The sequence below is a fragment of the Lemur catta genome, chromosome 8, assembly GCF_020740605.2.
Source record: "Lemur catta isolate mLemCat1 chromosome 8, mLemCat1.pri, whole genome shotgun sequence".
Lineage (NCBI taxonomy): Eukaryota > Metazoa > Chordata > Mammalia > Primates > Lemuridae > Lemur > Lemur catta.
Window position 1 is genome coordinate 97,409,363 of NC_059135.1, and position 23,682 is coordinate 97,433,044.

Below are 23,682 nucleotides of genomic sequence, written 5' to 3' on the forward strand. Positions count from 1 at the left end.
GGAATATGATAGTTACTATTAACAATTCCAGAATAACCAGAGATACTTAGGATACAATAATACTCTCTATTCTGAAATATTTTCTGTATAACCAGAATCAAATCCTAGATCTTAGATCTTGTTGATTTGCAGTATGTTAGAAACCTGTAACCCTCAGAGGTGGGTGTTTTTTTTTTAATGTGCTTATTTTTCTAATTTGATTCTAGTCTTCTACTAAGAGCAGCCAACAGTGCATTAGCTGTCTCTGTCAACTGAAAGGCCCTTTAATGGACTTGTTTCTATTGACTGAGATCCTAGAAGGCAGGCTCTGTTAATGGTGTACCCTGACGAGAGACAAGGGGTAGGTTTGCCAGCCCCAGAGTTGAGTGCTAATGTAGTATATCATGTTATTTTCCAATCACTTAGCTTTTTCTTGTGATAGCAACAAAGTGACTTTTTGAAGAATGAAGACCTGAACCATGTTAACTGAAAAAATATATGCCTGGCTGTGAGCAATGTCACTACAAATATTCTGGTAATAATCCTGTCTTAAATCTTAGGTAAAATAATTTATCTTTTAGGGAATTATATTGGAGTTATCATTACTAATCTTTTAATAAGGATGATTTTTTTATTGTGTATGAGGGCTGTGTATGTGCCAACATATATATCTACAAAGATATATATAACTACTTATTCAACTATTATTTAAAGAAATAATATATGCTAGGCACATAATGGTTACTAATCATCCTTGCCCATAAGTAGATTACTGTCAACCTCTCATAACCTCATTTCTTGCTCTCACCTTCTATGATGTGGAAACATAGCAGCTAGGACATTGTAAGTCCTGAGTAAACACTAGCCAGTGTTTTCAGTTCTTTATTTTGAAAATTACTTTCTATTGACACATAAAATTAACCAGTTATATCAATTGGTCATTTTATCTAATTTTTCAAAATGTGAAATATTCTTTTAAATGGTATATTCCTGCCTAGAAACCAAAATTACCACTTCCACATATTTTATGATTGTAGAATATCTTTCAGAATAATGAAATGACCTTTGTGGGCTATTATGGAACCGAAAATCCTTGAAGGCAAGAAATCCATAGCTTTGCTTTATTTTTTTGTTATGGACCCTACAAATAATCATAAACAGAAGAGTAGGTTAATAAATATTATTCAGATTTGGGCATGTGCAATAGGAGATACAGGCATGAAATCCTATTTTTATTACTATCATTATGCTGATGATCCTCTGGCCACTTCTCTCTGGTCTGTGTAATTGCGAAGTTCTTCATATTTTATTCATTAGAAGAGCTGTTCTGTGCCCATTCTTCTTCTGTTGCTGCCTTGCACTGTTTCCAGCACTTCCTAATGGGTGTGATCTGTGGGCTCCATCAACTTTCTGTCTCTGCCTTGTTCAGACCTCTAATGAATATTAGACTTGCAGCCATCAGTTATGTTCTAAGTACAGAAACAAATGAATAGAGTATTTTTGTTTGTTCATTAGCATTATGAAAAGCAAACCCATTCTGTCTCTTTCATGCTTTCTTTGACGTATTTGCCCACCTGTTATAATGCATTTGAAGGGAAACGGGATCCATGTAGGTATTTACACAAAGGGTTGTTGCTGGCTCTTTTCATTTCTTTCCTCTTCTCTTTTTTTTCCTTTTATCATACCAGATAATGCCTACTAACCACCTGCAAAAGAATACTGTAGATAGAATTGTGATTAATTCTTGTTGAATCTGTGATTGCATTCATGTGTTTAAAAATAAGAAATTAAGAGTTGTTGTTTGGGGGGATCAAAGGAAGGGATGTGGAGAAGGAAGAGGGAGCAAGAGAGGTCAAAACAATTTGGGGAAAGGAAGTGGGGAAAGAGAGGAGGAAGGAAAGATAGGAAGAAAGAGAGACAGAGACAGAGATGGAGGCAGAAAAAACAACCAGAGAAAGGGAAAAAGAAGAAATAAAAAAGGGATAAGGGCACTTAGGCAAACTCGAGCAAGAAAGGGCATGTGAGGGGTGTGTGTGTGTGTGTGTGTGTGTGTGTGTGTGTGTGTGTGTGTGTGTGGAGAGGAAGGCAATTCTTGATTGGATAAAGCATTTCAAGAATCTATTAGATAAACATAGCATACCCTCCCTCCTTTTAGGTTTCTTTGATCAACATCTGGGTGAAAATTTATTCTTTTACTCTAAATATGTTTTCCATCTTACTGTATTTTACTTAAACAAAGAAATTTTAAAAATGTGTTCAAAAGTAAATAGCCTGTGAGGAATCAGTATTACAGCTTTCTCGAGTGCCTGGCTGGAAATGTGATTCTGTTTTGTTTTATGATGGGTGAGCTCAAGATAAAGTGTTGGTAAAAATTGTGAAGAAATTAGAAGAGAAACTGAAGAATTAAATCTTGGTTGCCCAGCTTACTTATTTCTTCCATACTACTTCTCTCTTCTCAGCAGCTATTTAAATTCCCATAGAAATTATTAATAAAATGCTATCATATTGCTATGGTCTGAATATTTTTGTTCTCCCAAAATTCATTTGTTGAAACCTAACCACCCATGTAATGGTATAAGAAGAAGGTGGGGCTTTTGTTAGGTGACCAGTCATGAGGATGGAGCCCTCGTGAATGGCTGGGAGAGGTCCCTAGTCCCTTCTGCCATGTGAGTGCAGCAAGAAGGCACTGTCTCTGAGCCACAAGCCAGGCAGCCCCTCATGACACATGGAAATTGCCTTTATTTTGGACTTCCCAGCCTCCAAAACTGTGAGAAATAAATGTCTGTTGTTTATAAGCCACTCAGTTTATGGTATTTTGTTATAGCCACCTAAATGGACTAAGATGCATACCAAATTTATTTTTTATGAGAAAAATATACTGAATTTAGTATGTTTCAACTAAAGATTGTTTATTTCAAACTTTCTGCAATTTACAGTGAATTCATTGATAAAACTATAGGAAATATCAGTTGCCTTACTTACATAAGCATTCTCACTCTCTGTTGCATATTTTTCAACACAAAAACTCCACAAAATATGCCATCACCATGAGGAATCTACAGTCTGTTTAAAAAACACATGATGTAAACCACACTGGATTCGCTGTTGTCTTGATAAATGGTAAAGACGATTTGGAGGTGGGTCTGTGGACATGAATGATCACAATGGCCTTTTGATTAACAAATACAACATTCACTCCTTTTTCACTTTATTTAGCACACAATTATTGATTTATTGAATGCCTTATTTAAGTCAAGATTAGGATCTCTGAGAGAACATGTGTGGATTAATGTATTATACATGCACATAGGATAATAATCAATATTCTTCAGTCTTTGTTTGGAAGTATTGGGAAAATGGAATTCCATACATATAATTAGTCTTAATATTGTATAAGGGTGTGGTTCCCAACCCCTGGGCCACGGACCAGTACCAGTCTGTGGCCTGTTAGGAACTGGGTAACACAGTAGGAGGTGAGAGGCAGGCGAGCGAGCAAAGCTTCATCTGTATTTATAGCTGCTCCCCATCGCTCACATCACTGCCTGAGCTCCGCCTCCTGTCAGATCAGCTGTGGCATTAGATTCTCATAGGAGCACGAACCCTACTGTAAACTGCGCATGTGAGGGATCCAGGTTGCACACTCCTTGTGAGCATCTAATGCCTGATGATCTGAGGTGATGATGCTTACGCTGGGGAGCAGCTGCAAATGTAATAAATGTAATGTGCTTGAATCATCCTAAAACCATCTTTCTCCCCCCACCCCATCCCCCACTACTGGTCCCAGTCTGTGGAAATATTATCTTCCATGAAACTGGTCCCTGGTGCTAAAATGGTTGGAGACTGCTGGTATAAGGAACTTACAACTTGGTAGGGAAAATAGACCTTATATTCATTTAACAGAAATAACCAAATGTAGGATATTTGGTATGCAATTGATAATTTTTATATTTTTTCAAAGTGCTATATAATTGATAAATGGACACATTTTCAAATAAAATTTCTAAAGATTTCTTAGGAGAAAAAAAGATTTATGAAGGACTTTGAAAGAGAAGAGCAGTAGAATTTACACGTGTCAAAATATGGAGGGTGGAAGTCAACCATTCCTGAAGAAAAACATTATGTCAGCAGAAAGCCAAACAAAACAAAATATTTTCTTCAAAATGAGTAGCAACTGAATTTGACTGAAGAATAACATGTTTAGGAGAGGAGACAAATATGAAAAGTAGCTTGGGGCCAAGGAGCAGAGGCTTTGTACATCAGATTGCGAGTTTGTTTGTTTGCTTAAATTCACTCAAAAATGAGATATTATTGAATGTTTTGCTGCCAGAAAACATCCTAATGAATAGTAGGTGGAAGAAAACTAGTTGAGTGCACGTGTGCAGGGTACACTGAGTGATTCGCAAGCGGAATGTGAGCCCAGGCTGCAGATGTGGCAGCAGGGACAGGGTGGGAGAGGGATTGCTAAGGGGAACATCAGCAGCCTTTGCTGTTCTGATGGTCAGGAAGCTACTTTGTTAGATACAGCACTAAACTTCTTAGCCTAGAAACCTGGGAGAACATGAAAGAAGCCTGGATGGGAAGGGGGACACATCACATTACTTTTGAGGTGCTGATGGAGCAGTTACATGGTGATGTCTACCAAGTAGCTTGAGAAAAAATGCAGGACTGGAGAATCTAGACTTTGTAGGCATCTCTGTATAAGTAATAGATGACTACCTATGAAAGAGGACAAAGTAATCACTCCACATCTCCATGGGCCAGGTGGTGGAGTGGAAGGGAAAGTGGTGAACACAGCTAAGTGGAGGGGCTCATCAGTAAACAGAGGGGGAAAGAATTAATCCAGGAAAAACTTCACCATGTTCCCACAGAAACTGGTGGAAAGTGAACAAGAGAGAGCCATTTGACATAGGGACTGGGACCTGGCAACTCGGAGTGTGTGTGTGTGTGTGTAAGAGGCAGAGTAGAAACAAGCTACAGGAACTCGGACAGGATCTCTCTATTCTATCCAGAGGATGGGACAGAGTTTGCTGTAGAAAATGAACCAAAGGGAATGAGAATGGGTGCTTGAGAAAAACGAATAACTGTGAGATGTACTTCTCTGGGGAATCTTCTAGGGAATTTGTAAGAAGATTAGTGACATCAAATGAACACTAACTAGATTTATTTTGGACCAAGACGAAAGTAGAACAACTCTGTGGCCATAAGAATTAATGAATACATTAGTTTGGTGACCTTTTTCTCTGGTACAAGTCAAACTTTATTTTTAGTCTATATTTTATTTGTCTCTTCCTATCATCATACCTTTCTTTAGCTGGAACTAATATAACCTAATACATGTATTATGATATCAGAATTAAACCTAAAACTAATTAGCTAATTAGTACTTAGCAATCTTTGGTGTCATCAAACAAGAATTCTTCAAGAAAGAAAGAAGGGGGAGGCTTGAAAATTTTGAATAAAGTTCAAACTTTGTGATTATAAAATTTTAGTGTGTAAAATTTAGGGTAAAATTTTAGTGTCGCTTGGTGCGTATGAAAGAAATGAGGATCCTGGGCCCTGCTCCCGGAATGTCTGGGACAGCTCCACAAATCCATGTTCTTAGGAGCATCCCATGTTACTTTGATTCAAGTGCCAGAGGCTACACTTTGTGAAACACTGATCTAAGATTTCTAGAGAAAAATTTCAACTGGTTCTTGGTTACATGATTAACCTGTCACTCCCTTAGGTAGCTATTGAGCAAAATTATAGATATTCCAGCCAACTGGACTTGTTAGAAACAATAGTACTTACTAGAACATTTATTTCTGCAAGCATTTTGGGGGGAGATTTGTTTGTTTTCTAGATAAGTCAATAGATAGATGAATGTCATTGGGGAGACAATGTAATTGGGAATACCCTCAGGAGGGTTGGGGATGCATACTCAGTAACAATCTACAGTTTACCAATCTCAGGATTATTTGATGGATACTATTATAATATTGACCCAAGAACAATTGCTCTAAAGTGTTATGGTACCTTTATATTTCTGTCTATAATAAGACCAAGTTTCACATGATATATAAAACCATTATTGGGGTTTGGAGCTGTAAGATCAAAATTCAAGTGTTCCCTTCTGTGTGATTTTAGAGCATTTGCTAATCCATTGTTAGCTTCCATTTCTTATCTGTAAAATGAGAATGAAAGTCTTCGGAGCTGTCTGAAGAAAGACTGAATGAGATATGTTGCGTGAACCTTGTTTTGAATGTTAATGGTATGGAAATCCAGTTTTCCTTCACTGGTTGGAAAACAGAAATGGCAAGTGTATTCATAATATTAATAGGAATGACTTTCGATTTTTTCCCCTAGAATTCATCTCTCCACTCAACATTGGCAATTTTCCCCCCTTGACACATACTTAAAATTTCACTTCAAATTTATTTCATTCTAACTTGCATTAAAACTAAGTTTTAACATTTTCTTCCCCTCATCTACTACAGTGTGTGGATTTTGATGGCAGGCGCATACCTGTTTGTATTTTATGCAGCAAAGTGTCCTGTCTGTTGTCAATGTTTTATGTCATTTTGTTCAATACATGAATGAACTGCTTTGTGAACTCCTTTGTGTATGGTGGTCTCCTCTATGTCACATGTATAGCAAGCATTTATTCAAAGGCTTAACATGTGTCACTTTGTGGGGCTGTCGCTAAAATGACAAAAATACCTGATTTCTTCGATGGTAGCTGTGGACAGTCCTTGTAGGCTGATGTGTCTTTTTCTTGGTGTTTAGCCATTTGTTCTTTCAGCAAATATATATTTAGTTCCTAGTGCAAGCCAGGCACTATTATGTATGTTGGGTATGTACTCATGAACAAGTCTCAAAACACAAATTCCAGATGAATAAAAAATTAATTATAAATACAAAACCATAAGGCTAGAAGAATATGTAAAGATTGACAGGACTGCCTAAAGGTAAAAGACAGGAAAAAACCACACAACATCGATAGGTTAAAATGAAGAACCAGCGTACTTTAAAATAAGAAATGCCAAAATACGTTGAAAGGAAAGTGAACAAAATGAGAACAATACTTACCTAATGATGACAAAGCTTTAATGTTTATGTACATAAAATGCTTGTATAAATTAACAAAAAGTAAATAGGTGAAGGAAACAGATCAATTAACAAAGGAAAAGACAAAAAAATTTAACCAGTATATGTTTGAAAAAAATGATTAACCTCACTACTGAGTAAAAAATAATTCAATTTAAATAATCTACCATTTTACCCCCAGTGGTCTGGCAAAGATGTTTGTGTTTAATAATATTCCATATTGAAGAAGGTATGACGAGTTAGGCAACCTGGTTGGCTGATTATTTCTGGGATAATTTGACAATTTATAACAAGAACTTTAAATCATTTAAGAATCTATCCTAAGGAAATAATCATCAATGCACATGGTATTTATGTTTAAAGACATTCTTCTCTATACTGACCACTGAAGTAAAACAACATAAATGCCCAGCAATAAAGTTTTGACTAAGAAAAAACAACAAAAGAATGGTTGCAAGTAGCAGTAAGTACTTCTAAGAACATAACAGAGCGATTCTGGAATATTTTAGGTAGGCGTAACTGGGAAGAGGCGAGATTTATTAATACTTTCAGGGTCCAGTGCTAGAACACGATCAGCCTCTGTGTAGCTGGTGGGAAGAGAGATTCTCGCCGGAAACGTGGAAGAGCATCGGCGAGGGCTGGAGGCGCTGCCTCCTGGCAGCGGAGGGTAGTGCCAGGCTGGGGTGTGGGACCAAAGGGGCTGAGCTCTGCGAGAGCCGGGCATGTGGGGTCTCGTGGGCCATGGTGAGGAGCTGGGATTTTTTCTTGTGGAAATGGGGAACTACTGCAGGATTTTAATTAGAGATAAATCATCTGATACACATTTTAAAAGTCCCTTTGAATGTTGTCAAAATAACTTCTGGGGGATAAAGCCAGGGTAGAAGCACGCATTTTATTTTATGTAATCACCTACAGGAAAATATATTTGTGGCTGTGGCTGGAATCTGTCATTTACTGGCTGAGTTACTAGCGAGTAATTTCACTTCTATTAATATTTATGCCTTTGTTTCCTTATCTGCGAAATGGATATAAAAGTATTATATTTACCTCCTAGAGTTGTTGTGGAGATTAAATGAATGAAGATGTAAAAAGTGCATAAAACTGCCTGGAATATTTTAAATGCTCAATAATTGCTAGATATTTTTATCAGTATCACAGGTATACATATGTGCATTAACCTTGGCACCCAAATTAATTATGATTCTCAATTTCTATGATTGGGTGTAGACATCAGGTATTTTACTTCTCCAACTCTGTTTCTCATTCATTTGTTTTTTTTTACTGCAGTAATCAGTATAGATTGAGTTGTGCTATAGTCGTGAATTTGCGCCATCCCCAATGTCTGCAGCTTAACACAATGAGGGTTTCTTTCTTTTCACATCCCAATTTGATGTGCATGTGGTAGTCCTCATCCATTTTTGTCACCTCACATTTGGAAATGACTGCTTTTAAGTTTGTCATATCTGAGCAGTTGTGTAGTAAACTGAAGATCTTACTCCAATGATGAGTCATTCCTTTATTACTGTCAGTTCCTACGAGTTTATAATAGTGTCTCATTTTCATCCGTGTAGCTCACAGTATTTCAATATGTTTTCAGCAGATTAAAAAGTGAAAAGGCCTGTGAGTCTTTGTGAAGGTGGGTGTTCAGGACAGGAGTCCACTGCAGAGTCTTAGGGGACTAGAGTCCTCTGATGCTGGGTGACTTTGGACACCTTATTGAGATTCTTCAATATAGCTCTTCAGAAAAAAAATTTTATCAAAATGAAAAGTATTTTTATATTCTCCCACAAAAATGTACACAATGCCGATAAAATTATTTAAACTAATCACTTTGTCTCCCTCTTTGTTTAACCATGGAGGATACTTGTGGTAGATTCTAGAGAGCTTTGTCCAGTCCAGCTCCAGATGATCCCATCAAAGTGACTTTTGTCACTTGTTTTGAGAGGGAGTATCATTAATCTTTTCTGTTTCCCCCTTTCTCTTTTGAGCTCATTTCAATTAAATAGGCAGGGAGAAGAGAACATTCAACAACATTATAAAAATGTTAATTCCTAATGTCACTGACTAGCCCTTAATCACACTATTAGACATATGTGCTGAATTAATGATCCTGACCAGCGAGCAGCAAGACCAAGACTGACTTTGATGAATGCCTGCCATTACTTTCTGATATGGCTGAGGTTGTTTTTCTTTCTGACTAAATGTCTCCTCAGAAATGAAATTCTATTTAGATAAAATGAGTATATAAAATACTCTCTTTGGTTGACAGAAGCTTCTTTTCCAAAGCAGTATTTTGATGATTTGTATTTTGTTCCTAGGGTGAGGCATTTGCTGCAATCTCTGGTAATTTCTTGGCCTTATGACTTTGGTGGCATCTTTCTCTGTACTTATTTTGTAAGCCAACAATGTTTAACTACAATAAATGAAATAAAATAGGTTTAGTATGTGCAGTAATCTCATTATTCCAAACAATCACTTCCTAAGGACTCTGTGGTGAAGTCAAATCCCTTCCTCGGTAGCTCTTAGCTGCACACTCTTTCCCATGGTGCCATTTGCTGAAGTCATCAGCAGGAAGCCTCTCGTCAAATGCCACCATTCTCCTGAAAACTGTCTCAGGGCTCCTGGACAAAAGTCATAGTTTCCCACTCTGGGCTACTCTAGAATTTTGTTGGCTGGTCTATTTGGACAGTGATCTCACTCTGACTTGCATTACTCTTAGCTGTGTGTGTACACAACCTTCTTCTTCTAAATGTTATGAGCCTCTTTAGGGTAACAAAAATCTACTAAAATTTATAACAGTGATATATCACACCATGACCTTCACGAAACATAGAATTGAGAAATCATTCAATGCAACGATAACATATATAATTTATACCATTATATTTAATTATATTATTTTATGAATCGTATATTTATATACACATTCATAATTTATATGCAATATGTACATATAAATATGTATACACACAGACACACACAAAGCTTCCAATCTTTCCTCATTCTGTGGATGGAAGCTGTGAGAAAGGGGTACAAGATCTAGCTGAATCAGGTTACAGTTGAGTGACCAGCCATGGGAGTAGTTTCTCCAAAGTTCTATGAAGAGTTTCTAACTGAAAATGTGGGTGGGTGGCATTGAGACTTAAAGAGATGAGACAGGACTGTTACCATTAAGGAAAACTGCTATGTAAGTTGCAGGGACAACAAAGCACCATGTTTGAAGGGGGGGCAAAGATAGGTGTGGGAGTCAGGGTTATGCTGCTAATAATTGGGACTGAGCTGGGACAGGACAGCGTGAACCCAGTGGGGTTTAAATACACAGGGAAGAAGGGCAAGTAGAGAAACCATTAGAGGTGACTTCCCGGGTGAACACTACAGTGCATGTGATTACATTTATGGGTGGGAAGTTAGAGAATTAGCTGGTCCAAAACAGAGTTAATGATTCCCTTTATTTTTCTCATCCACCTTTATGTCTCTTTATGTTCCAGACTATATTGCGAATGCCTTGAATGTAAGGGCATCGTTGATCTTTCTATGTACTTCTTTATAATCCGTATAGAAATTTTTTCATATGGTTGACATATAATTTGTATTTTGTCAGTTATTGTCACAATACACCTATATGGCCAGTTGTCAAAGCTCAGTGGCATGTACCATTCACTCCTTATTCTCGTGCTTACTCATCTGTGTGTTCACTGTCTGGGGCTGAGGCTGGAGAGGTCATGACCATCTGGGGCCTGTTCTCACGGTCATGTCACTGAAGCTCCCAAGGGACAGGTGAACACATGCATGGCTCTTGAGGTCCGAACTTGAACTGAGCTACTGTCATTCTTCCCTCATCCCACGGGGCAAGGCAAGTAGCAAGACTAAGCCCAACGTCACTGGGGCAGGGATGTCTCCTCCCCCCATGAACCCACTGTCATATTTATTTGCTGATCACTATAGACCTGTTTGAAGTTGTAGGAGTAAGAGAAATGAATGCTAAAACTCCTCCAGTTTGGTGTATTGAGTTTACCAGAATCTAAGGCTATGAGTATATATTACTTCTAAACTCAGAGATAAAGTAAAGGAAAACAATAACCACGATGACAGCAACTTCTCAATACGGCAGCACTGTCTCTGTACGTTTACAGACCTTTCCAGCTGCATTCTGCTGTGGTGTGGAATTTTACTTGTACTGTTCATAGCAGCGAGAGGAGGCCATATTCTCTTGGCTGTGGCTGTAGTTATTGGGAGTCTGTCATGTTCATTGTTTTCCAGGTTGTCAAGACTTTAATGTAATCAAATGCAAGATTGAAGAGGGATGTCCAATTTAAACTCTGTTCAACAGCTCATATTGATTAAGTCATAAAATTATGCAACTAACCTGTTTCATGAATTCTCCTGAATTTCCTACATTAGGAAAATCATAATTTGAACTAAACATGTACAAGTTGGGTTTGGGTTTATATCTTCTATAAAACGTGTGTGTGTGTGTGTGTGTGTGTGTATTTTTTCCTCTCTCTTTGAACCATTTCCCTGTATATAGCATGTGTATGTTCCACTTTAGGAAACGTTAGGGGTAGGATGGTGTGCTTATGCACACATTAGCAAAATTCCTACACTTGACCTTCTGTAGTGTTTTAAATTCAGATATAATACTTTTCTGAAACATTTTATAAAGGAGTTGATAAGGGCTTAAATCTCCGAGCTCACAAGTAAGGATGCAGTACTGCACTTCTTCTTCCTCCTCTCCTCACCCCCTTCCTCCTTGCCTTCCTCCTCCTCCCCCTCTTTCTCTTCCTTCTCCTTCTTCTTTTTTCTTCTCTCTCACTCTCTTTCTCATGTGTACTACCTCCCCAAACTCCAGTTCACTTCATAAGATATTCTAGAATATGCCATTGTATTTTTTATTTCTGTCTGCTTTTGGCTCAATTGTGAGAATTCTTTTCCAAGTTTCTGTTGCATCATCGTATTGCAGATAATTTGAAACCTAAGTACCTGTGGCTGACAATCTACATGGGAGGTAGAGCATAACTAGAATTTACTGCAGTGGAGACAGGGATGGGGAAAGAGTGCAGATCTTTGAAATTCCCCTCTGCACTGGTTAAGAGGGAAAGAGGCTCACTGTGTTGAAGTTCTCTGGCAAGAGGTTTTATGGGCAAACCTAAGGCTACATATACCCTCGTTCAGTCTACAGTGCCAAGTGAGTTAAATAATGGTTTTGCAAAATTTTCTACTTTAACTTGTTTGTCAAAGACCCTAGCTACTTTAAAATTCTGGAGAAATTCAGGTCCTAAAAAATGGGCATAAAAATACTGCAAGTAGAAACTCAGAAAGGCATTGAACATTTGAAAAGAGGAAGCCAGCTATGGGGTGTAAACTGTTCCCCTTAGCTTGCATGTCATCTGCAGCAAAGCCACAGGCACTCATGGTTCTCTCCTTGAGACTCAGGGTGGGGAGATCTGAGAAGGTCCCAGCACGCAGTGCTGACGTTACTTTCTGCTGTGACATTATTGTTGTGTGGGAATGTGTGATAGGTAGGAGATGTTTATAGATTAATTGTGTTGTCTTTGTTGTAGTGAATGTAATAAATTATCTATCACTTACAATTTTTTTAGTTATTTCTCATGACTTAAATTCACCCATATATATTTTGCTGAAAGGCCTTAAGTTTTTCAACCATGAATTATTTTCTCCCAAAGCAGAGTATAGGGGAATAACATAGGAGTTAAAGCCAGAGACTCTTAGGCAAGAAGGCTCAGAATCAAATCCTCATTCTGAACTTGCTAGCAGTAAGGCCTCAAGGCAGCTGTTTAATCCTTCTGTGCCTCAGTTTCTTTATCTGTAAAATGGGAAATAATAATACCTACCTTGTAGGATTGGGATGATTACATGGGTGAACATATGTGGAGCACTTCAGAGCACTGGCTGTGGCCTAGTAGATACTCGCTGATGTTTCCTATTGTTGTTTTTATAAACCTCACGGTGAGCATGATTGATCTTTTTTTTTAATAGTATTCTATTTGGATTAATAAAGGGCAAGTGATCACCTTCTATGATCACATACTCTGTACCTTCTAAGATAAATATTTTCTTGGAGCTTTTTTAACTAATATAATAAACATGTAATCTGAATTTTCCCAGATCTTATTTGTGTGCCTGAGGTCACATGATGATATTATTTCCAAATGCTTAGAAGTAATGCAAAGTAACGCGGTTCACCCTTTCTGTATCATGCATAGGAAGGCGCTTGCCACCTCTCCAAGACCTCTGAGGCTGCTACTGGGAGCTCCTGGTGGGATCTCCCAGGGGGTCCCAGTCTCCCTTCCTTTCTGGAAGTCCTTGCAGTGCCCGGCTGGCTGCTGGGACCGTGTATGAAAAAGCTGCTGCCGTGCCAAAGCGCTGGCCTCTACAGTCTGCAGGGCACAGTGCGTCTCGCAGCCGTTACTCTCACTGTGGAGAGACCTACGCTGCCCTGTGGGGTGCACAGAGTTGTCCCCCACTCTGCTTCTTGTCAAAGCAGACTAGCTTCTTGGTTGTCAAAGCAAAACTGTTGACCTCTTGCCCCCAGCCTACCACAGTTCATACAGTCCTTTGTTTATTAGCAGCATCCGAAGAGGTATATATTTGCATTGATAACCCCATTTCATTGAAGAAATTGAGATTTCAGAGGTGTAAAGTACTGATCCATTAAGTGATACTAAGTGTCTGCTCAGCTCCGTAGTGGACGCGTGCGCTGTTCAGGCCTGCCCATCACCTTTTGAATAGCATTTCTGGTTAGAGAAAATTCATATTGTGAGTCCTGCTGCCACAGTGAAGAAGTCAGAATCCAAATCCCCAAGCCCCCCGCCTGGGACTCAGGCAGGCAGCTCGGGCTTCACCCATCAGCTCCCCGTGAGAAGCCCTGACTGGGAAGAGAGCACCAGGAGCAGGTGACACGTGCGGCTGCTATTCTGCACACGCAGGGGCCACAGAAACCTCTCTTGATGGTGAGAAGCTTGCTGGCCTGAGCCTCGGAGGGCAGAGGTCTTGGCGCAGGCAGCAGATTGCTGAGTTGGTCTCTCTGCGTCTGACATTCGGGCGCAGCCAACCAGGCAGGGATCCCCCACTGGGCCAGTTCTGCACATGCTTATGCTTAATCTCAAATCCATTTCTTTTATGTTCATCATTCTGTGTCAGCTCAATGTCTTCCTAATAAATACGCTTTGCCTTGGAACTATCAGAGTGAATTCTTGGCTTCTGACCAAGAACCTGATCAATCTAAGTTCTATTTTACCTGTTTTCTGGCTACCCGTTTGTTTTTTTCTGTGAACCTTCCTATTAGAGTTTCAGCAACATTTTGAAAATTGCAGTTTAAAAACCTGTGTCTATAGATTCTAGAAAATGTCCTAATTTCCTCTTAGGCCTTGTCATAGCTTCCATTTCCTTTGTCTGGGGTGCTCCTGTCCATGTGGCCACCTGTGACTTGCCCCTGCCTTTAGGATTGGGGGGAGTATCTCTGCACCAAGATCTCCCTGACCAGGACAATGTAAAATTGCTTCACGTCCTTCTTCATGGCGCACTCGATCCCCTGCCCTGCTGTATCCCCCCATACCTCTTACTCCTTTCGAAATACTGTTTCCCCCAATTACAACATAAACTCAGGGAGGGCTTGCTTTGTCTGTTTCTTTGTTTTGTGAAGTGATTTTCGCAAGTGCCTAGAATAGTGCTTGGAATATTATTCTTAGTAAATTTGTTGGATACATGCATATTTTAAAAATCCAATATTTATAATCATTCTTTGTTCTTTCACTTTTGAAAGAACTTTCTGTCAGGAGAAATAAAAATGCAATTTCTGCAATGGCCCAGATTGGTAGCTAAGGTGTAGTTTTTCTTCCTGACTCCCCAATTAGAGTCAAGAATTAAGGGAAATCAAGCCCCTAGTTGATCCTCAGTTTCCTCGTTTGCTGTAAACAGCCCAGTATGGCACAGGAACAGAGACACAAGGATGGGACATCTGAGAGGAAAAGTTAGCAATTACCCTCCTGCTTTCATATATATATATATTTATTTATGTATATATACACACATACATACACACACATTTTGTTCTCTCTCCTTCCTTCCTTCCTTCCTTCTTTCCTTCCTTCGTTCCTTCCTTCGTTCCTTCCTTCCTTCCTTCCTTCCTTCCTTCCTTTCTCCTTATTTGTTGACAGTCAATCAGTTAAGAAAATTTTCAACATTTATTTTTTATTTTGAAGTATTAAGGGGGTACAAATGTTTTTGTTACATGGATATCTTTTATAATGCTTAAGTTGAGGCTTTTACTGTGCCCATCACCTAAATAGTCTTCATTGTACCCAATAGGTAGGTTTTTACCCATCCGTCCTTCCCCCCTCCTTGATTCACAATGTCCTTTACATCTCTTTGTGCCCGTGTGCCCATCATTTAGCTCCCAATGATTACAGAGTACATGGAGTGTTTGTTTTTCCATTCTTGAGACACTTCACTTAGGATAATGGTCTCCAGTTCCATCCAAGTAGCCATAAAAGACATCATTTCATTCCTTTTTATGGCTGAGTAGTAATACATGGGATGTGTGTGTGTGTACATATACACACACACATATACATATATGTATACATATATACATATACCATTTTCTTAATCGACTCACAAATTGATAGGCACCCAACCTTTAAACTATTAATAATTGCCAGACATTAGGAGGGAAGCACCAAGAGGTCCCAGTGGTAGAAGACATGGATGGATTCAAAACAGAAGGAAGCCTTGGGGTTGCCACTGGGAATTCTAGGGAAGACACCAGACAGAAGTTTGTAAAGCTACTAGAAGCAACATATCCACCAGAAGTTATATGCAAATTGGTTGTTCTGAACTGAAACCATTAATAATGAAGCCATTATTATGCTTAACAACCTTGGAGTAGTTTACACATGAACTAACTCATGATGACGTGGAACTTGACTCTGTGGTCTGGATTCTAGACTCTGGGATGAGAGGCCTGGGCAGCTGGGGAGCGAGAGAGGTCAAGAGATGTCTTTTCATTCTTGGGCCCAAGGCCAACATTGGCAAACATATTCAAATACAAAATGATTTACTTCTGTGCTGCCCGGACTACACGCTGGGATAATAAGCTTACCCCAGTCCAGAAAGTACCCTATGCTGTAAATCAACCTGTCAGCCCTCTAGGCCATGTGAGTGTGACTTACCTGAGCAGAGATTTAGGAAGAAAGCAATTCATCTGACGTATTTTACAATAATTTATAGATATTTGAATCTAGGGGAAGTGAATTCATACCATTTATAATTATTCTTAAAAAGAAGACGCTGGTTAACAGACATCCTGAACTGGTATTCTAGCTTAAAAGATAACGAAGGGGCTTGCACTATTTTAGCAGCAGAGTGCAGGCTGCTATGTGGGGTGAGTCGGTCCGTCAGGTGGTCTGCTCTGTGCACTGGCACCCCTACTGTGCTTCCGCTGCTCATAGGACCTTTCCTAGGTTTTCCTCATGAAATCAGACAAGAGGTGGGGACTTGTGGCCTCAGGGCCACACGTTGCCCTCCAGATCCCCAAGTGCAGCCCCTCGACTGAATCCAAAACTTGGATCCAGCCGAAAGGCCACACTCAAGGATCCAGAAGGCCACATGTGGCCCCAAGGCTGCAGGACACTTCTCTCTGACCTCCGTGGGAACTTGAGCAGTGGGGGCAATTCAGAAAAAGTTGTTGCTGTTCGTATATAGAGAATATTTGTAAATTACATGTTTGTACATAAGGATTGACATGTAAACTAACATCTTGATTAGGCAAAGTTCCAACGTGAAAGCATCCTGAAATATTATCGTTCTACCTTAAAATTGTTATTGATAAAAATGGCCCTTAATAAATATTTCTTTGAATTTTTTAAATAAGCACATTTTAACACCCAAACATAAATAAGACAGTAATGACCAAAGGGAAGCCAGGCCTCACATGCTTCAGCCTAATGACAACGCATGTCCATCGCTAGCGCCACCTCTGGCCATGGTATCGCCTTCTGAATGATAATTCTAACCCACTTACATGTTCTCCATCATAAAAGAAAATCTAACAAATTTCAGTAAATCAAACTCTGTAAAGAAAAAGATTGACAAGAGCTAGACTGAAGCATGGTTTTCTGTTGTGTGTAAACTGGAAGCCAAGGTGGTTAGACACTGCCTTCGCACGGGCTTGCTGGCCCACACGCGCCAGCCTTCACAGTGCCTTTGTTTTTTTCCTTAAATGTTTGAACTTGGAATTTACGACTGCTGTTGAAAAAACATCAGAGAGTATGGTAACCCCGGGAACAGTCTTCTCGTGACAGAAATGCACGGCGGTGGGTGAGGACGCCCTCCCTCCTGCGAGAGCCCCCCTGCACCGGGGTCGCCATTCACCTCGTCGCCCACCAGACACTGAGGACAAAGGCCGGGCTGATCTTGGCCTGGGTGCTGTCGTTTTCTCTTTAGTAGTTTTAAAATGAAATTATTATTTTTTAAATCCATATATGAAATTTTATTTTTGGTCTAAAATCTGGCCCAATTTACTCAATTGTGATACCGGCCTGATCTGGAAAGAATTCAAGTTTGTGACCCTGCCTGTGAACGTTGTCATTAATCAATATTTGACCATATAAATCCTTCAGTGAACATGTTTATAGGCACATATGTGTGTATAAATGTAAATATCGATATAAAGAGAGACCGAGAGAGAGAGAGAGAGAGAGAGAGAACAAAAGAACAAAAGTGGGAAGGGAGGAAGAAAGGAACAAGAGAAAGAAGGAAGATGGGTCATGTCTATTTTTTGAGACATCTCCATCTCCGTTGCTGTGGCACCCCCGTGTCACTTTAGGCTGTGCCACCCTGACTTGTGAAATGTCCTGTCTTTCAGATGGAGCGCCATTTACCTGGTGGATCGGCCGGTCCCGTGAAAGGCACCCGTACTGGGGAGGGTCCCCTCCTGGGGTCCAGCAGTGTGAGTGTGGCCTGGATGAGAGCTGCCTGGACACGCGACACTTTTGCAACTGTGACGCTGACCAGGACGAGTGGTAATGAGAATCACGATCTTTCTGCAGCTGTGGAAGCAGCACATTAATCAAAGCGTAAAATTTTCCCAAACAGAGAAGGACATGGATGAGAAATTCAGCATGAACTAGAGTTCCCTAATGGTTGTGATTTTTTTTTAAGTTTGAAAATAGCCAGTTACATGTTATTTTGGGGGCTATTACTGAGGTTTGTAACATAAAAGTCACGTGGTTACACCATCACCTCCTTATATTCTGAAACTTTCATCTCAAACAAAGAAATGGAATGTAATATTGAGCTTTGCCATTGAGTCAGGGCTTCTGTGATGTGCGGAGTGTGGGTTTCGGGGGAAGAGTGAGGGAGGTAGGAATGAGTGGCTATGCAGACTGTTTCTCTATGCTCCGGCTGTGTTCTAGGCACTAGCCTTCCCTTTTGCTGCCAATAAAAATATAGCAAAGGGAATTTGTATTTATTGAGCCTACTTAATCCTCACAACAACCTTTAAAGTCCATATAAACTTCTTACTTTTGCATATTAAGGCTGAGAAATGTCCATTACAGAAAAATTCAATAATTTTCCCAAGGTCACAGATGTCTGGCAAGTGACATATCCAGAATCTGAACTCAGGTGTGTCTGTGGCCAGAACTTCTCTTACTCTCCTAACCAGCTTATTCCTGCAAAATGAGGTTCAGTGTGAAGCTTCCTGCCCATCACATTTACATTTCCTGTGTCCTCCAGACAAACTGCTTGTTTTTCACTGTGTTGATTATGAAAATAGGCACAGAACATTTCCAAATACATTTTTGCTTTGACTGAACTTAAGGATTCTTTGGTTGTGGCTTATGGCATTTTACTCGTTTCACCAAATGCTGCTCAATTATAATAATTAAGAATTCTTATGTCAGGCTGTTCTCATCCCAGTTAAAATTTCTTTTAAGTATTTTTCTTTCACTGTTCAAATTGTTAACAGTAGGGATTGTTTCAAATAAAATGTAAGGTTGAGTGAAAACCTCAGTTCTGCGAGGAAAGGACTGTTTGGCTCCCCTGGGTTCCAGGCCAGTGGACCACTTCAGATCACTGCAGGGCTGCGTGGGCCCCAGGACACGGTACCTCGGTGCCTTCCCCAACCCCAGACTCCTCATACTTACGGGTGACAGCAGATGCTGTTGACTGGTGGTAGAATGAACTCGGGCATTCTTCGTGCCCCCACCTTACCCCACACTGAATTCTACTGCAGCACTGTGGATGCCCACACACCAAATGTACCTTGTATCCAGGATGGAGACCACGTCCCTTTAACCATAACATCCCTCAAGACCTGCTCCTGGTGCAGTAGACATTTGGTGATAATTAGTTGAACAGATGAGTTCAGAAAACCTTTGAAGAGCGGGAATTATCACAAAATGGCATCTCCGAGCTTGGGAGATACGTGTGGACGTGTTAGATGGTTGTGTTTCCAGGAAAACATATTCAAATCCTCTGCTCCCAGCAGCTTAGATTCACTCATTTCTTTGATTTATAAGGTCACATTCACTGTGCATGATGTTAGACACTATTTACAGATTTACAGACTTGAATGGAAACATGTTCCCTTCAGTGTGTATAATCAGAGAAGTGGATATAGGAGGCAGAAAGCAAAGTCAAAAGTTGTTGAAAGGGGACAAATTTCCTCTAGTTGCCCTGGACTCTGATGCTTCCTTAGCTGGATTCCTGATCGCTCCCCACTGTTCCTTTCCCTGCAGTGCAGCCCTTTCTGCACAAGGTGTTTGCCGGCTGCCTCAGTGCCCCCTCTTCCCGGGAACAGCTACCCAGGGATTAATTCACTGCCACTGGGGCTCAGTGGGGGAGAGCAGAGTCACATCACTTAGATGTGTTGCAGTGCCACTACGCCCCTTTTCTGGAACTTTCCACTGGTCATCTCTTCCACTCAGATTCCAGCCTCTCTCTCTTCTAACCTGTTCACAAGGTCACTGCCCTCTGAACCCCCCATGTGTTAATTTGACTGCATCATACAGGCACGCTCAAAAGGACGCTTGGAAACATCCTTCCCTTCACCTTCATAAGCTAGCCCATGTTTCATGAGCCTTTCCATTTCCTTTAGAGCCAGCGAAGAATCCCCAGCCAGTGCCACTTTCTGTGGCAAGCGACCTCTATTAGGGCACCAGAATTTATTATTAGATAAAGGTGTTGTTCAACAACCAACCTTCCAAAGGTCAAGAGAAAAGAACTGAACCTTTCCTGGTAGGGACTCCGCTTCCCCCGTGGATGTCCCAGAGTGGCATGCTGAGCACCTTGGGGCAAGGTCCAAGTGAGAAGTGACCAGAAGTTTCCTCATTCTCATTAGGGAGTAAAGACTGAGATTCTGATTTAACTCTTCTGGGTTTCATTCACTGTCTTAGTACAAATCATACTGTATGATAAATGGTTTTGAAAAATAATTTGTTACAGAAGCAACTGTATGTACTACTCCACCTGACATTTAATCGCTTATCACTGATGTGCGGAGTGCCTACTCTGTGCCAGACACAGGCTGCTGTGCAGACAAAGTCAGGGGCACCATAGTCTCTGCCCTTAAGGAACGCTCAGAACAGCAGGGAAGAAAAAGGTAGTTAATAATATATGGATCAGTGTGATGAATTTGGGAACAGAGATAAGAGCAGGTATGCCTGGACCTGGGGTAGAAATGGTCTGGGAAAGTTGGATTGTAAAGACAAGTGGTTGTTAAATTTTGAAGACCCATAAGAAGTAGCTAAAGGAATAACAAGTTAGTGTGCTACAGGTAAGGGGGACCTTTGTGCTTAGACAGGAAAATGTAAAAAAAAAAAAAAGAAAGAAAGAAAAAGTCACCAGTTCTCCAAAACACGAGTATACTGGTGTGGCTGTTGCACAGTTGTCATGTGGGGAATTCACAGGAGATGAAGGCAGGGAGGAGGGGCAAATCTAGACCTGAAAGCTCCTTCCAGGTGAAATAACAATTAGCTAGCTTTGCCCATACAGGATTGTGGACACTCAATATACAGACATGAGACCCGGCCAATCCTTGTAGACATGCATTCATTATTTATCTATCCCACTCTGTTATTTACTGTAGAAAGGAAAAGTATTAATACGAAAGCTGATGCAATTGTGAAATAGTCAGTAGTGTTCAACATAGTTTCAACCCCTTTCTTGGCCGACATACAGTCAAGCTGGGTTTTCACACGTTTCAGACTTTTGTTTCAGACCACGGCGTTTCATGTCACTGGCGTTCTGAGTGCTCCTGAGAACTTCAGATGCATCTGCCTCGTACAGTTCCTCAAGTTTCTGCTCTTGTAAAGTTAATCAGAAAACCGACCTGGGCTGGTGTAGCACCTGGTGGATAGCAGTTTAATATATTTCAACTCCTAGATGGTATTGTCACTTAAAAATGTTGTTTATATCCTGAAGTGTTCTTAGTACTTTATATACTGTTATCTAATATTAACATCTCACATTAACAACCCTTGAGGTTGGTTTTACTACTTTTTTCCCCAGAAAAAGAAACTGAGGACCTGAGTGACATTTAGCTTGGTTAAGGTCACCTGTCTAGGGGGTAGAGTTGAGATTCCAGCTGAACCCACAGGTGCTCTTGTTGACTCCATGCAGGAGCCGCTGGTGTTGGGATTATGGGTTGTGAGGACGCTGGCTAGGGCATCCGGGGTCTCTGACCTCACGTCGGCATGGCACGCGCACTGCTCAGGCTGAGTCGGCTGCTCACCTTGGCACCTGCCAAGCTTCTGGTGACTGATTGTTTTTTCTGTTTTAATAGACCTCTATAACTGAATAACTTAATATTTTATATTTCAATGAGGCCCAAATAAATGAGGAAAATGAGCGTGTGTTTTAGGGGTGGGTGACAGGCAGCTCAGGAGATGAAGATTGGCGGGGAGAGATAAAATAAATCACTCAGTGAACCTCAAAGCACATTTCCTTCTTAAGTGAAAGGAAGCCCCAACTAGACATCTGAATCAGGTGTGCTATAGCAGCGGTCCCCAATCTTTTTGGCATCAGGGACTGGTTTCATGGAAGACAATTTTTCCACGGACCAGGGCCAGGAGAGGGGAGGCAGAGCTTTGGTGGTGTTGTAAGCGGTGGGGAGTGGCTGTGAATACAAATGAAGCTTCGCTGCATAGCCAGTTGCTCACCTCGCCTCCTGCTGTTCCTTCAGTGCTATAGAGCTGATTTCTCAGGGGTTTCTATCTTAGCCAAAGTACTAAATAGGAAGAAAAAAAGAAGGGAGTGAAGGAGGGAGGGAGGGAGGAAGGAAGAAAAAAAGGAAAGAAGGAAGGATGGAAGGAAGAAGGAAGAAGTTATCATAATAATTTTATAGTTAGTGACTGTTTGCAAAGGAACTTCTCTCCAGCTTAGCCGTGCAGTCTGTAGAAAGCCGCCCAGATGGTAGCTTGGTTCCTGATGCAGCTCCTATAGACCGATGGACTGTTCAGAGTAAGAAAGGAAACCAGTGACAGCTTCAGTCTGCAGCCTCTGTGATAGCACAGAGGAGTCCTGGCTGGGTGGGAGGTGGAGAAATGGTGACCCAAGACGAGGGCCCAGAGGACAGCCAGGCAGCGTGTTGGAGAAGACAGGGGACCCACAGTGTCCCTGTCAGTAGTGATCTATGTCCTAGGTGAGGAGTTTTCTCATCCAGACAACCATGTTGAACTAAAATGAAGCTCTCTTGCTTAACAGCAGACCATTATTTTATTTATTTTAGAAGAAAGTACAGAAGTTTTCGATTTTTGGTAACTCTATTCTTTGCCTCCTGCCCTTAGTGTACCCTTCTATAAATTGATATGGCAAAAATAGAAAGAGAAGATGATGTAGGGCTTTAATTCCGGTCATCTGATAATCCAAAAAAAGGAAATCTATTGTTCTTTTTCTTAAAGAACAGAATATTTTTAGGAGATGTCTTTTTTTTTTTTTTTTTGGTACATGGAATCATGGAGCTTCGAGCCAGTCTTTAGCCCTTGATTCTACATCTCTGCCAGAGAAATTATATAGTAAATGTTGCTGGATTCATGAATGAAGGGTGGATGAATGACTTCTGTTGGACATATTTTTACCTCTGTGTCCTTAGGTAGGTCAGGCCACAGCCATTCTAGGAATAAGAGATATTTACTTCATTGTTAGCCATTACCCTTCTTTGACAATCTCAGAAGAAATATTTACCCAAGTTTAACCTAAACGCCTTTTGCTGCAGATTGATTTTCTCCTGGTATCAAAAGTAGTCATTTGTCTTTCTGTGCCTGGCTTATTTCACTTAATGCGGTACACTCCAAATTCCTTCATGTTCTCACAGGTGACAGGTCTTTCTTATTTCTTCAAATCTGAGTAGTGTTTCATTGTGTGCATAGACCACATTTTCTTTATTCACTTGTCCATTGATGAACACTGAGGTTGTTTCCATGGAAGGTGATAGCTATGTTAATTAGCTTGATTTAGCCATTCCACAACTTATACATATGTCAAAACACCATGTCGTACACTATAAAGGTATACAATTTTTGTTGTTCAATTAAAAATAAGCTAATTTTGAAAAAGTAGTTACAATTGATCATCCTGCTCCAAAAGTTATCTCTT

The 23,682-nt window shown here is 40.4% G+C and overlaps 1 protein-coding gene across 2 annotated transcripts in view; it reads left to right on the forward strand.

Moving 5' to 3' along the window:
* The window catches only part of CNTNAP5 (contactin associated protein family member 5), a 773,538-nt gene that overhangs the window by 616,453 nt on the left and 133,403 nt on the right, over window positions 1-23,682 (forward strand). For both annotated transcript variants that reach the window (XM_045559127.1, XM_045559128.1), the window contains exon 14: window positions 17,951-18,107. In XM_045559127.1, coding sequence (XP_045415083.1) covers window positions 17,951-18,107 — 157 coding nt within the window. The remainder of the gene's footprint in view (window positions 1-17,950; window positions 18,108-23,682) is intronic.